Source organism: Psammomys obesus, unplaced genomic scaffold (assembly GCF_907164565.1).
Source record: "Psammomys obesus unplaced genomic scaffold, mPsaObe1.curated_primary_1811, whole genome shotgun sequence".
Taxonomy (NCBI): Eukaryota; Metazoa; Chordata; class Mammalia; order Rodentia; family Muridae; genus Psammomys; species Psammomys obesus.
This window is the reverse complement of record NW_026596085.1, coordinates 16,325,701-16,341,231: the sequence shown is the minus strand read 5'-3', so window position 1 is coordinate 16,341,231 and position 15,531 is coordinate 16,325,701. Positions and strand designations below refer to the sequence as shown.

At 51.3% G+C, this 15,531-nt stretch overlaps 1 protein-coding gene across 1 annotated transcript; it reads left to right on the top strand.

Annotated features, from left to right (window-relative positions):
- The first annotated feature begins 6,027 nt into the window (after positions 1-6,027).
- On the top strand, positions 6,028-15,531 carry Tspo (translocator protein). Its single transcript, XM_055627213.1, has 4 exons — positions 6,028-6,114; positions 13,277-13,487; positions 14,095-14,233; positions 15,093-15,531. The coding sequence occupies exons 2-4, from the start codon at positions 13,306-13,308 to the stop codon at positions 15,279-15,281; spliced, it is 510 nt and encodes a 169-aa protein (XP_055483188.1). The 5' UTR covers positions 6,028-6,114; positions 13,277-13,305; the 3' UTR covers positions 15,282-15,531.

Sequence of the window (15,531 nt, the reverse complement as noted above, 5' to 3'; positions counted from 1 at the left end):
CGGCGGCTGAAGCGCACTGCGGCTGCGCAGCGGAGCGGTCCTCCGCCAATTTCCTGTCGGGTCGCGTAGGTAGCTGGAAAAAAAGTTCCTATGTTACAGATCCACCCCAGAGTGTGGTCCTGAAGTGGTGTGTGAGCTTTCTTAAACCTTTACAGCCAGGAACCACAGACCCCATTCCACAGTGAGCCTTCAATAGGCAAACTGTGCAACGCTGCCCAGGGGAACGTGAAAGAGTACTGCGAGACCCTGCACAGCCTTTCCTTTCCTTCCCTCCCCTCCCCTATTCCTTCCCTCCTCTTCCCTCTCCTCCCCTTTCCCTTCCCTTTCCTTTCCCTTTTCCTCTTTTCTTTTCTGCCAGTTATTTTGCCAACCGTACTACAAGCAAGCAGTTCTCTCGCTGCCTACAAAACACAACTGGGTGCCCAGCTCATAATAAGAAGCCAATAAATCTCCGTGCCATCAAACCAAGTCCAGAATCTGACCCAAGTCAGGCTCACTTTTTGAAATTTTTCAAATTTAGGGCCTGGAGAGATGGCTCCGCAGTTAAGAGCACTGGCTGCTCTTCCAGAGGATCCGGGTTCAATATCCAGCACCCAGATGGCAGCTCACAACTGTCTGTAACTTCTGTTCGTGGGGATCTGATACCCTCATACAGACACACATGCAGGCAAAACACCAATGTACATAAACAAACATAAATAAATAAAAATTGAATTCTTCTATTCACAGCCAAGCAGTGTTGGTGCATGCTTTTAATACCAGCACTCTAGAGGCAAAGGCAGGGAGATCTCTGAGTTCAAGGCCAGCCTGGTCTGCTGAGGAAGTTCCAGGACAGCCAGGGCTACACGGAGAAACCCTGATGCACGATTAGTGACAGAGCAGGACCTGGAAGCTGTGCTTTTGCGGCCTCTGAAAGTTCTTTCAAGTATGGGTCAGACTGACCCTGACCTCATCCCTGAATCACATTTGCAGAACTCTGATTTGTTTTCATTTCCTACCAATCTCTGCTAAGGCACCCAGAACACACACACACACACACACACACACACACACACACACACACAGCACTTTTTTATGTGGCGGTATGTCCCAGTGTGCTCTAGCTGGCATACAAATGCCATAGACTTAAAAACCTAAGTAATAGAAATTATATCTCAGGGTTCTTGAGGCTGAAAAGTCCAAGGTCAAGCAAGACTTGCAGATCCAGTGTCTAGGAAGAGTCTGTTTCCTGGACTGCAGATGGCAAGCTTTTCATATCTCACATGATAGATGGGGTCCATCTTCTTATAAGGGTATTAATCCAATCTAATTCATGAAGATTCTACCTCATGATCTAATCACTCTGACTCTCTAGGGTCCTACCTCTAAATACCTTCACCCTGGGGATTAAGGTTTAATATAAGAATTTTATTTTATGTTTTCCTGTGTGTGTATGAGATAGATAGATAGATAGACAGATAGATAACCTCACTATATACCCAGCCTGGATCTCACAATGTAGACTAAGTTGGCCTCCAAATCATAGAGATCTGCCTGCCTCTGCCTCCTGAGTTCTGGGATTAAGGGTGTGTGCCTTCATACATGGCTATTTTTAATTTTTAATTACCAGTGTATGTGTGTGTGGGAGGTCGTGGAGTCCAGAAGAGGGTGTTGAATCCTCTGAATCTGAAGTTACAGGTGGTTTTGAGCCACTTGATGTGGGTGCTGAGAATGAAACCCAGGTCCTCTGCAAAAGCAATATGTACTCTTAATTGAGGAATCATCTTTCTCTAGCCAGAGGCAGGTGGATCTTTGTGAGTTCAAGGCCAGCCTGATCTACAAACTGAGTTTCAGGACGCCAGGGCTGTTACAGAGAAAAGCCCTGTCTCAGAAAAAAAAAAAAAAAAAAAAATTTAAGAACAACAGGGCAGTTAAAAAAAAAAACCCTGTCTCAAAAAAAAAAAAAAAAAAAAAACCACAACAACAACAAAAAAACCAAACAAACAAAAAACTGCAAACACAAACAAGAAAGATATAAATTCCATAGAAATAAAGAAGATAGAAACCCCAGTAACTGGATGTCTAGAAAATGAAAAGAGGATAAGCTGTGTTTCCTCTCCTGGCTGACCCTGGACTCTCTCTAGACAAGGAGAAAGCTGAAGAACAGGTCTCCCAGGTAGTGGCTCACGTGGCTCACACCTTTGATTCCAGAGGCATGCAGGTGGATTTCTGAGTTTAAGGTCAGCCTGGTCTACAGAACAAGTTCCAGGGCAGCCAGGGCTACACAGAGAGACCTTGTCTCAAAAAATCAAACCAAACCAACCAACCAACCAAACAAACAAACAAACAAAAAAACAGGACTTGTTCCTTCCACAGCATCCTCAAGTTTAGCCATGCTCAGTAGCAGCTGCTTCTAGAAGCAGAAGAAAGAAATCTCAAAGACCTATTTGAGAATATCCTTGAGAAATGGTTAGATCCTAGAACCTTTACTTCTCCCCAGCCACTGGCCCTTGTTCCCAGAACCATCTGAGCTTCAGTCTGGAAAAGGTCAATGAAAGGATGGGGGCATGAATTCCGGGGTTCCTCTGGAACAGGCTGACTTAGTGAATCACTCCAGCGCTTTGCTGTAGTGAACTCCCAGAACCTTAAAGTCAGTCCCTTATCCTCCAAGTAAGGAACTGGAGAGGCTGGCAGATGCTAACTATTCCAAAAGGAAAACCCTGAAGTCATTGACATTCCAGAAACAGTGAGCCTAAACTACTGAGCTGTCACTAACAGGCTTATTTTGTTCATTTCTTCTCCTTCTTTTTCTTTTCTCTTCATCATCTTCTCTTCTTCTTCTTCTGGCCTTTTCAAGACAGGGTTTCTCTGTGTAGCCCTGGCTGTCCTGGAACTGGCTTTGTAGACCAGGCTGGCCTTAAACTCAGAGATCTTCAGCCTGCCTCTGTCTCCTGACACCCAGAATTTGTTCGTTTCTTTTATTGTGAGAAGACACCCAAATCATAGAGATCTGCCTGCCTCTGCCTCCTGAGTTCTGGGATTAAGGGTGTGTGCCTTCACACATGGCTATTTTTACTTTTTAATTACCAGTGTGTGTATGTGTGCGTGGAAGGTCGTGGAGTCCAGAAGAGGGTATTGAACCCAAGGTTCCCATGCATCTGAGGAAAGCCTCTTATGGACAGAAAAGAAAGCCAACATATAGAATTTGGAAACCAAGGAAAGAAGAAAACTGTTGCTTTTAAATATTAACTTTATGGCCAGCGAGATGGCTCTGTGTGTGAGGGTACTTGCTGCAGAGCCTGAAAACCTGAATTGGGTCCCCGGAACCCACATGATGCAAGGAGAGAACCGAGTTTGGCAAACTGACTTCATATATAAAAAAAATAAATGTAAAAAATTTTATAAATGATCATTGACTTCTATAGAAGGTAGGACAGCACACGTATAAGCTAGAAATAATATAATAGTGTGAACAGAAAACAAACAGCAAAGCAGAACTGAAACATTCAGTGAAGTCCAAAAGAAACCACTGGGGAAGGGAGGGAAATAAAAAGGTGAAACATAAGAACTAAGCAAGAACAGAAAGTGAGAAGATCAGCACAGGAAGTCCAGGGCTCTGAGTGACAGGCATTCCAGAAAGAGAAGTGAGGAAACAGAGGACAGGAATCAGTTAAAAAAATAAAAAGGCAATTCAATTTTGAAAGGTAACGAACAGGTCTTTCCACACTGATAGGGGTGTTGAAACCAGGCATGGTGGTGCACACCTGTAGCCCCAATCACTTGAGAGGATCATGAGTTCAAGGCCTGCCTGGATTGCACAGGACGCTCCAAAGCAAAGATTAAAAAAATGAGGGCTGGAGACATGGATTAGAGGTTAAGAACACTGACCTGTTCTTCCAAAGATCCTGAGTTCAATTCCCAGCAACCACATGGTGGCTCATAACCATCTATAATGAACTCTAGTACCTTCTTCTGGCATGCAGGCAGAAAACTGTATAAATGATAAATAAATATTTTAAAAAATGAGGGCTGGGCTGGGCTTGGTGACACACACCTGTAATCCCAGCACTCAGTGGGGCAGAGGCAGCCAGATCTCTGTGGGTTTGAGGCCAGCCTGGTATACAAACTGGAGTCCAGGACAGCCAAGGCTACACAGAGAAACCCTGTCTCGAAAAACAAAACAAAACAAGAAGGGGGGGGGGTGCTGGAGAGATGACTCACAGGTTAAGAGCACTGGCTGCTCTTCCAGAGGACCTGGGTTCAATTCTCACAGCCATCTCTTAACTTCAGTCCTAGGATGTCCAATGCCATCTTCTGACCTTCTGGCCTCTGTGGGTACCAGGCACAGACATGATGCACACACGTACATGTGGCAAGAGATACCATTCACATGAGAGAGAGAGAGAGAGAGAGAGAGAGAGAGAGAGAGCAGGCCCTTTGAGAGCTGCTGGCTCAATGGTCTAATCTTAAATTCACATCGAAGGTTGTACTGGTAAAATTTCAAAAGTTTGCAGCCTAAAGTTAAACTTTTCCAGGAGGAACCAGATAGACTTCATCCAAAGGCTGCACAAGGTGGCATCAACAGCTGAGTGGATCAGTGACCTGTACAGTTGCATACGGCACGAGGCCACTAGACCACGAGACACCTTCAGGGTTCTGAAGGACAGTGGACTTCTTAGAGAGGCATCAATCCACCATGGGGGGGGGGGGCAGGTTTGTAAGGTCACTTCCAGGCACTCTGGCAAGAGCTCTAGGGGAGACTGGCTCAACCTAGACAAAATGGAACCACTAAGACAGAAGATGCTTTGGTCCATTTTTGGTTGCTATCGCTGAACGCCACAGAGACTGGGCCGCTTATATAGAGTGGAAGTTTATTCCACGTACAGTCCTTAGGGTTGGAAAGTTCTAGGTCAGAAGCTGCATCCGACAAGGGCCTCTTTGCTGGTGGGGTCTCTCTGCAGAATACAAGGGACGCAGGGCATCAGCTGGCAAGAGGGCCACAGCAAAGAAGCATCACTGGCTGGCTTTGATAACACTCAAGGACAACGGATACATCTCTTCCCACACGGATCACGACTGGAGGGGCCCCACAGTGACTCCTCGGGACCTAATCGCTTCTTCACCCACCCGGCCCCACCTCTTGATTCCTCACCACGGGGACTAAACTTCCACCAGAGATTTTCCCCCCAGGGGGCATTCAAGCCTTGGCAAATACACAGCAGGACACGAAACCCACCCAGAAGGACACAAGGATATCCCAGAAGGGTACAGAGATACTGAAAGACGATGGGCCTGTACCGGGCACATACAGCCATTGCCCCAGGGATTGGCAGGACTCCAGAGGTGTGCGGAGAGACATCACAACCAGACCCCTTCGGCTGCTGCGCCCGGGTTCCCGAAGAGGAAGCACGGGACTGGGACGGCGCCTTAGGGCGTCAAATGCTCGCCAAGTAAACACCACCATCTGAGTTTCATTCACGGAACCTGTGTAAAAACGCCGGGTGTGGCGGGGCATGGTGATAATCTCAGGGCCTAGAAAGTTTAACCAGGCGGATGGGTGGAGCTCCCCAGCCCGCCAGCCAGTTTCTTCTAATCGACTCACTGGAAGAGGCTGAGCGCTGCCAGCAAGTGGGTGTGGCCAAGCATAGCGCTCAGGGCCTTACTACGCCAAGCGGCAGAAAGTGGTTAGTTTTCTTTCGTTTTGAGTAGTGCTAGGGATTGAACTCTAGGGCCCCTTGTGTGCAAAGAAAGCACTCCACCGTGGAACTATATCCCCAGTGCCTCATTAAAGAAATTGGAATATATATAAAAAATATAATATAATGTAATACGCAGCCCGGAGTGGCAGCGAGCTCACTGTCATCTTCCTGTCCCAGCCTCCGGGGGTGGGATCACGAGCACGTGCCACCATTCCCTGGCATTCCTTGTCTGCAGAGCAGTGGCCTGCGGGGGATGCTCGGAGCAGGGATCTCTCCCCTCTGTATCCAGGGAAAGAAGAGAGGGATGCCTGGCCAAGGGCGGGCCTTGGGGAACCAGGGTGCCTCGGGGTGCGTCGCAGGGCGGGGCGGGGCGGGGCGGGGTCAACCGCCACCAACCTCTGTGCGCAGTACCCTTCGCGGAGCAGCCAGCGACCATGTAAGTGGGGCTGCTGGCGGGTGAGGCCGGGACAGCGGGGAGCTAAAAGGGAAACTGAGGCCAGGATCGAGCGGGCGGGACCCCTCCCGAGAGTGTGCTGTTGAGAGGGGTTGGCACCTTGGGGACAGCGGCCAGGGTCCTGCGCCTCCGGCGGGGCCGAGAGAGAGAGAGAGAGAGAGAGAGAGAGAGAGAGAGAGAAACACAGAGAGAGAAACACAGAGAGAGAAACACGGAGAGACAGAGAGAGGCGGAGAGAAGGGAGGGATCCTCTGGCTGCTGGGAATCCTGCTTTCCTTGCAGGAGAGTGTTGGGATCCGTGGGGAACTGAGGTTGTGCAAAGGCAAAGTGTAGTTGGCGGGGCTCGCGGCCCTGCCGGCTGAGAGCAAAGCCTGCTTCTCCTGCACTTGTGGTGTGGACGCCTCTCCTGCGTGCACTCGGGCACGGCTGTGTGTATCTGTGCCTGGCCGGGGCTGGACTGAGACCGCCCCCCTTACAGAAACTCCTGACAGTGGGTACCTGAGGGGGACGGGGGAGGTGCGGGGGACAGATAGCAGGCTAACTTTCTACTCTGTGCTTTAGCCTTTCTCTGCTGGGTCTTTTCGGCTTCTTCTGTTCGTGTTCCGCTTGTTAGGGGTTGTGCAAGCCGCGGCTCCTGAAAGCCAGCTTTGTTTGAAAGAGTTGCCACTCCGCAACGCCATTTCCCCACACTCTTGACCTCTTCATTACCAGTTCCTGCCGGTCTTAACCGACCTGTTCCTGGCACTGTGATTACTTTCAGAATGAGAAAGGCTGGCAAGAGGTAAAAGGTATAAGGAGGATTTGCAAGTTCATTACGAGCAAAAAGTTCTAAACTGCCCCGGGGCAGCAATGGATCGCAGCCGAAAGAAAAGCTCAAGGATTTGGGAGGAGCTTCATGCAGCGGAAGGAAAAGGGCAAGGCAGGCTCCTTTCTGTTTCTGGGTCACAGTCTCTCGGGAGGTCCCAGGCCCACAGGCTCCGTCCTAGCTTCACAGACTGAGACCCCCGAGTAGGAGAAGGTGTGAGATTGTCTAGCCAGAAGTGAAGCAGTACAGACGCTACAGCCTCTGCGAAGGAGGGCTCAAGCATCCTATCTGCTTGTCCTAAGAAGAGATGGGGCCCGAGGCTCCATGGAGCAGAGTGATAGCCCCAAGTATGGAGAGGGTGATGCTGTTGGCTAGACACCCTTCCGACACTGGGAAGACAGTAGTGGCAGACTGTGGACCTGATCTTTGCCCAAGTCACTGTATCCCAAGGAGTGGTGATGGAGGTATCCAAGAGTGTGTCATTATGGGTGTTAGAGACACAGACCTGGACCCTTCTACAGCCTTCTACCCTCAGTTTCTTCACCTGGAAAGCGGCACTAGCAAATGAGTGACCCTTGGCTCCTCCCCCTGAGGTCCTGTGGTATTGAAAGTGGAGAAAGCCTACCACCCTGTTCTGCTCTGTGTGGTCCTACTCCCTCTGTCCAAGGTGTTCTCCAGAGGCGAAGAGGTAGCCGCTTCCTCCCCTAGAGGAAGCAGAAGTGGTCCCCACACTGATCGCCACGGGCCTATGTGGAGTCTTCCAGGGAGATCTTGGTGTCCTGTCCTTCCTTCCTGGGACAGCCCAACGACCCTTAGCAAACCGGTAGCAGGGTAAAGCTTTGGATGCTATGTGCCTTCTAGAAGAGACAGAAATCAAGGTGGGCAGGCAGCATTGCCCCCTCTGAGTATCCTGGCCCTGCCCTCTGTACCATCCTGGGACTTCACCTCGAACTGAAGTCCTGCCCAGCTCAGCCTAGCCCAGGGTGACTCAGCTTTGTGGGCCCCACCCCTGCCTGTCTAGCAACCCTCCATGTGGGTGACTCAGGAACTGGGCAGTCTCCCAAAAGGCCCCTGGAAGGTCCCTGGCCCAACTCTGTCCTGCGGTTTCAAGTAGGGCTGGTGACTGTCCTGTTTTGTGACTTTTGATGGGAATAGGGGTCCTCCCTCCGATCCCCTCAGTGCAGCAGAGCATAAGCACAGCCTAGCCTTTTCGGGGCAGCTGGAATTTGGGGTTCAGTGTCCTGCCGCTAGATCCTGTCCTCATGGTGTGTCCTTGGGACAGCTACCACCCTTTTTTATTTAGTAAATGTATAATGAGAGACTTGACGGACTCTGAAACCCATCAACAGAGACATTTGATGTCCTGTTTGGCCCTGCTTGGGGACTTTCTAGGTACAGAGTATGGGCCTGCCCCACCCCCTCCCCCCGTGCTGGGTGCTGTGACAGGAGCGCTTTTTTTTTTTTTTTTTTTGGTCCTTTTTTGTGACAGGGTTTCTCTGTGTAGCCTTGGCTGTCCTGGGCTCACTCTGTAGACCAGGCTGGCCTTGAACTCACAGAGATCCACCTGCTTCTGCCTCCCAACAGCAACACTTTTGCCTGCAGAGTCATGGGGAGAGGGAAGAGGTACTGCCCTGGCAGTTAAGGGAGGCAAACCTCTAAGGCAGGGCTGGCAGGAAGGGAGCCAGCAGGCTCCAGCCTGCTAGGGAATGTTAAGAGAAGGGCAGGTGCCGAGGGACCCCAGGGGCTTGCTGGTTGTGGGGAGGAGCAGGGCTGAGTTGGAGCAAGAATCCACTCTGATCAGGCACTGTTTTTTTTTTTTTTTTTTTTTTGTGTGTGTGTGTGTGTGTGTGTGAAATGAGCATGTTTGGAACTTGGTGTTGGTGGCTGGGAACATGCCAACATCATTGACTCCTGGGACTTCAATTTGTTTATGTTTGGGGAATTTAATTTCACCTCAGTTAATGAAGCATGCTGCCAGCAGCGGCAGTGCTTGCCCTGTGATCTAAGTGCGTGGGAGGCTGAGGCAGGAGGGCTTGCTCTCAGTTTGAGGCAGGTCTGGGCTACATCATGAGTAGTTTTGTGTCCCTAATAAGAAAGGAGAGGAAGCAACACTATAAGCTGGGCCGCAGCTGCATGGGCCTGTAATTAGAGCACTTAGGAGCTGGGAGGCTGATGGAGGAGCCTCGTGCATTGGTCTAGCCAAAGCTATAGAGCAAGCTCCAGGCTAGCCTGGGCTCCTGTCGTAAACAAACAAAACGAACAACAAAACCAACAGAAAACCCTGACAGGCGTCACTCTGGTCTTAGAGTGGGAGTGATACTGTGAAGGGGACTTGGCAACAGAAGGAGCAGTGACCTTGTTAGGGACAGTGAGCTCTTTCCTCCTTCCTCCCTCACCCCTTCTTATTAAGGCAAAGTCTCTGTGTATCCCATGCTGGCCTAGAACTCACAATCGTCCTGCCTGAGAGGATTACAGGATGTGCTATGTTGCTTGAAGGGACAGTGCAGTTTCTTGTCTAAACTTTGGCAAATGCACAGATGCAGAACAAACGGCCCCCACAGGCCCCACCCCTCTCCTTTCCCTAGAGAGTTTCTCAGACTCCAGCTACTCCTCCCCATTCAGCTTCTCAGACCCCAGGTACCCCTCCCCATTCAGCTTCTCAGGCCCCTCAGCTACTCCCCCATACAGCTTCTCAGCCAGGTTTAACCTCCAGAACTTGCTGCCTTTCCACACGGGGCCCAGTGGGCCCACCTTGCTTCCCGTCACTCATCTTCTGCAGTTACGATCCTCTCCCTCCATCTTTCTTTACTCTTTGGGACCTGATGCATTCAAGGGACACTGAGCACTGTCAGTCTTTCTGTACGAGACTCCTCCTGAGGTTCCTTCTGGCCCAGGATCGCAGTTTGGCAAGACCACTAAATGTGTACAAAGGGGCCTGTGATGGCCATGCCTCCCGTAGCAGTGGTGTGATCCTGATCATCTGTGGAAGGGGCTCTTCTGAGAGTGAGAGGGCAAACTGAACATATGCGGGGTGCTCACTGCACAGTCCCCCAGTCTGCCTCTGGGCCTCAGTTTCTCATGGTGTGGCATGGGGTCTCCTGCTTGCTCTGACCATGCTGGTCCAGGGATAGCCATGACCATACACATGGCTCCCTCTGGCTCCCTGGATTCCACACTGCTGTGACATTTATTAGAAAGGCAGGGCATGTCCCCATTGCAGAGATGAGCAGCCCCTGAGGTGGCCCAGGCTTGCTTGAGGTGACACAAGCCTGAGCTGAGTCCTTGGGCAGATGTTTCTCAAGGGGGATGAGACCTGTGATTCGCCACTTGGTAATGATGGAAGAAAATGCTGTTGAGCTCCTTGTCTGTGCTGGGAGCACCTCCCCCCAACCCCCACCAATGTTTTGTTCTGCCTTAAGGTTAAGTTGAAAACAGCTGGGCGGTGGTGGCACCTGCCTTTAATCCCAGCACTCAGTAGGCAGAGGCAAGAGGATCTCTGAGTTCAAGGCCAGCCTGGTCTACAGAGTGAGTTCCAGGACAGCCAGGGCTACACAGAGAAACCCTGTCTCCACCCTTCCCCCATGTAAAAGGTCATGCCAGAAACAGTTTTCAACTCATTAAACATGTCCTCTAAACCACGAGTGGATGCTGTAGGCTGGTCATCCCAGCTTGACAGAGTGAGTTGAAAACCAGCCTGGGTACTTTACTAGTCTAGTTTGCTTTCCATTGCAGTGATAAGATAAAGCACCCCGACCAAAGCGGCTTGTGGAGGAAAGGGTTCATTTAGCTTACAGGTTATGCCTTGTCACCGAGGGAAGTCAGCAGGAAGCTGGAGGCAGGAACTGACGCAGAGGCCATGGAGGGGTGCTGTGTACCTGTTCCCTTGCTCAGCCTGCTTGCTTATACATCCCATGTCCACCATCTGGCCGGGGATGGCACCACCCACAGTGCGCTGGACTCTCCCACAGCAGGAGAATGCCCCACAGAATTACTACAACCCAGTCTAATGGAGGCACTTTCTCAGTTGACATCTCTCCCAGATGACTCAAGCTTGTATCAAGTTGACAGAAAATCTAACTAGGACACTTAGTGAGACCTTGTCTCAGAATAAACAAACAAACAAAAACAGCTGGACATGTAACTCAGTGGCAAAATGATTGTCTGGTATGAATGAGGCTCAGGTTCAGTGTCCTCAGAACCAGTAAGAAAAAAAAAAAAAGACAAGTCTGGGAATTGAACTCAGGACATCTGGAAGAACAGCCAGTGCTCTTAACCTCTGAACTATCTCTCCAGCCTCCAAATAAATGAATCTTAAAAGAAGGAGGAGAAGGAGGAAGAGTTTAGAGGGGCGAGTCCATCATAGCAGGTAGCCATGGCAGCAGGCAAGCATAGTGGATGGAGCAGGAAGCTAAGAGCTCTCATCTTCAGACACGAGCATGAAGTAGGCAAGGCATTTGGCTTTCAAGGCTCATTCCCCGTGATCACCCTCCTCCAGCAAGGCCATACCTCCTAAGCCTCCCCACACAGCACCACCAACCAGGAACCAAATAGTCAACTATCTGAGCCTATGGGGGACATTCCCATTCAAACCACCACAGAGAGTGAGGGAGCTTTTGTCACGCCGTAGACTGTAGGGCCTTGTTAATGAAGCTGCCTGACCACCTACCACTGAGCTGCATTTCCAGTCCATAAAATTTGTATGTGGGAGGTTATCCTCTCCTCCACCCCCGATGTGTGTGTGCGTGCATTTTAAAATTTTTATTTATACAGTACTCTTTCTGCATGTATGCCTGCACGCTAGAAGAGGGCACCAGAGCTCATTATAGGTGGTTATGAGCCACCATGTGGTTCCTGGGAATTGAACTCAGGACCTTTAGAAGAACAGACAGTGCTCTTAACCACTGGGCCATCTCTCCAGCCCATGTGTGTGCATGTGTGACACACGCTTGTGTACAGGTATGGAGGCCAGAGGTTGACATCAGGCAGCTTCCTCAATGGCTGTCCCCCTTATTTACTGATGTAGAATCTCTTGCTGAGGCTTGAGGTTGCCAATTCCAGCTCATCTAGCTGGCATGCTCTGGGGAATCCCGTCTATGCCTCCACAGTGCTGGAAGCACAGGTGGATCAATTCATCCACCCAGCATTCGTATGGATTACTGGGGATCCAAACTCCATTTTCCACACCCACACAGCAAATGATTTACCCAGTAAAGCCACTTCCCCAGCATAGCCTCCTATCTAATGCAAGCAGACACACACCCCGATTCTCCAGCTACTGACAGCGTGTGTTAGCAGGAACCAGTTTTTAAAAACGATTTATTTCTTTTTATGTGCATTGGTGTTTTGCCTGCATGTATGCCTGTGCGAGGTTGTCAGATCCCCTTGGATTGGAGTTACAGACAGTTGTGGGCTGCCATGCGGGTGCTGGGTTTGAACCCAAGTCCTCTGGAAGAATAGCCAGTGTTCTTAACTGCTGGGCCATCCTTCTAGCCTAGAAACCTTTTCCTTTTTCCCTTTTTGGATGGGGAAACTGAGCCAGGGCACTGACTGGCTTAGTACTCCTATAGCAAGCAGAGGCAGAGCTGGCCCTGGACTTCCAAACCAGCTAGGGTGTCCTATTCTCAAGCTCACAGGGCCATGACCTCAGCCCAGAGGTTGGCTGCAAAGGGTCTTGACCATTTTTCCTGCGTGTCCACGTGTGCGTAACTTTGTGACCAGGGCAGAGCCTGGCCTCGAGCACTCGGTGACACTGGGCAGGCTGCCCTCCCTCTCTGGTGCACCGGGTGGACCTCTGAGGTAGACACCTGAGTATAACCATACTCCATGCTGCCCACAGGGGACGCTAAAGTAGGCAGTGTCAATGTTCTGCATTGGTGGAAACTGAGGCAGGAGGATTGAAGTGACTTCTTTGAGGTCATGGTAGGTGAGCATGAAAAAAGGATTTGAGGAAGCTAAGCTTTGCCAGCTGCCAGTCACCAAGGGTATTAATGAATAAATGAATGAATGATGGGCTATCATGCTGCAAAACAATGTACAGACCTCCCAGAACCCCTGAGTGACATTGGCCTGAGGTGCAGCAGGGCTGAGAGCCTTCCTAACAGAGGGGCAGAGACCAAAGGTGAAGGGAATGAATAGGTGCCCACAGTAGGGGTAGGACCCAAGGGTGGGTGGAGCCCCAGTGGCACCTCCAGGCAGGGGCATGAGTGGAGTAGGGTGTGGACTCTGCTCTCCTGCCTCACCCACCAGGAACAGGTCGGTCCTGGGGGACAGGACCCCAGAGGAGAAGGCAGTGACGGATGGATGTTTAGGATTCTCACTCTAGCCTGTGTTCTCTCTCAGCTCTTTCCAGAACAGCAGCTGCAGCAGCTATGTCTTCATCCTGGGTGCCCGCTGTGGGCCTCACCCTGGTACCCAGCCTGGGAGGCTTCATGGGCTCCTACTTCGTGCGCGGTGAGGGCCTTCGCTGGTATGCCGGCCTGCAGAAACCCTCCTGGCATCCTCCTCGCTGGACACTGGCTCCCATCTGGGGCACGCTGTATTCGGCCATGGGGTAGGTGGTTGCCGGTGCCAACTTGCAGCGCCTTGTTCCCCAGGGAATCAGGCTGGCCCCTGAGCTGCTTTGCAGAGGGAGGCCCCGGGACAGAGTGGCACCATCTCCCCATTGGGAAATGGAGGGTGGTGAGGTTGCCAACCTATGCATTGCAAGTTTGAACTTTTTCCTGCTTGCCTCTGGGAACTCTGCCTGGGCTGAAACCACCAAGGCTGTCCATGTGTAAAGGTCAGTGTGGACAAGAGCAACAAGTGCCAAGACAAACATGGGGCAGCCACAGTCTCTTGGTTGTACTGCACAGTACCAGGCCCTCTTGTGGTTCATTCCCAGCAGCCCACCGCAGCTGTTGTCTCATGGCCCTGGCAGCCTGCATGATCAAGTTGCCACTTGCTTGTCCCCTCACCCCTGGAACTACATACTGACTCAGATTCTTAACCCAAATATCTGTAGCAATCTTAGAAGAAACAAAGGCCTAGAGGGGGCGAGCAGCTTTTCTAAGATCACACAGAACTCAGGACAAACTGGAGCCATCGCTGTGTGGTCTCGGAGGAGGGTAATGTTCTTCTTGGCCTTGCCCTGTGATGTCCTGACTGGTTGTCTGTTTTAGGTATGGCTCCTACATAGTCTGGAAGGAGCTAGGAGGTTTCACAGAGGAGGCTATGGTTCCCTTGGGCCTCTACACTGGTCAGCTGGCTCTGAACTGGGCGTGGCCCCCCATCTTCTTTGGTGCCCGGCAGATGGGCTGGGTAAGTGTGGTAGTGACTTGACTCTTAGGTCACTGGAGATGGCCCTGGGAGAGCGGGTGACATCACATTCCAGATGGGGTTAGGTGGCAGGGAGGCCTGTGGCTCACCGCCTTTCAGAAGTTCCAGTAGTCAGGTTCAGTGGGGTCCCTGTCATCCAGCTCTCGGGAGGCTGATATGGGATGATCGGCTGAGCCTAGGAGAGCGCCAGGCCAGCGTAGGTGACAGTGACCTGTGTACTAAGGCCCTCTCAGCCCATCTTCCCTCCATGAAGAAAGTCAGGAGGGCCAGGTTGAAGCGGGTGGGGCTGCCATCTTGGGTTCAGAAGAATGATGAGAGGCGCCAGCCTTACATCCGGTGCTGTGCACGTGACATGTGGGGACAGAACCTCTCCTTGAAAATATTCCTGCTCAGCTTTGCCGATGCATGCCTGGCCTGTAGTCCCAGCAGGGGCAGGATGATCGCTGTAAGTCTGACAGCCTGGTCTACAAAGCTGGTTCAAAGTCAGCTAAGACTATACAGTGAGAACAGCCTTAAAAAAAAAAAAAAAAAAAAAAGCTATGCTGAGCCTGAGTTGTGCACACCATAACAGTTTGGCCCCACATTGGCCTCTTGGGTCAGTACTTGACACATTGCATTTCCAGGTCAGAGGCCTTGAAGGTCCCTTCTTTGACATGCTGTGTTCCCGGGGAGCTGTCATGCGTACTCTGTACATGGCACAGTCAGGCAGGGACTTGCAGCCAAGGAAACTGAGGCCGAGAACAGAGGCAGGCATCATGCCGTAAGGGTGCAGGAGGGCTGAGGATTCCGGCTTGTAGACTCAGCAGGGCCTTAGCCTCTTCCCCATGTCTTGTCTCTGCAGGCTTTGGCGGACCTCCTGCTCATCAGCGGGGTGGCGACCGCTACGACCGTGGCTTGGCACCGAGTGAGCCCACCGGCCGCCCGCCTGCTCTACCCCTACCTGGCCTGGCTGGCCTTTGCCACCATGCTCAACTACACCATATGGCGTGATAACTCTGGCCGGCGAGGGGGCCCGAGGCTCCCGGAGTGAGAGCACCTAACCATCAGGACTGCAGGACTGCAGCACTGCCAGCCAGGCACCGTGGTGGTGGCCGTCAATCATGCTTTCATGACCACTGGGTCTGCTTGTCTGCCTGAGTCTTGGCCAGGGAGCCACCAGGTAGGTCAAGGTGGTCAGTGCCAAGTCCCATGCAGGGACAGTTGTATCTGCCTTTCTTCATTGCTCCAGAATATGCCCGAGGAGCACAGGCTTTTAAAGCTAAATAAAGTCTTTAATTTCA

Coding starts and splice junctions, on each gene's coding strand:
- Tspo (XM_055627213.1), top strand. CDS start 13,306: ATGTCTTCATCCTGGGTGCCCGCTGTGGGCCTCACCCTGGTACCCAGC. Junction 13,488..14,094: donor ACGCTGTATTCGGCCATGGG/GTAGGTGGTTGC, acceptor TGTCTGTTTTAG/GTATGGCTCCTACATAGTCT. Junction 14,234..15,092: donor GTGCCCGGCAGATGGGCTGG/GTAAGTGTGGTA, acceptor TTGTCTCTGCAG/GCTTTGGCGGACCTCCTGCT.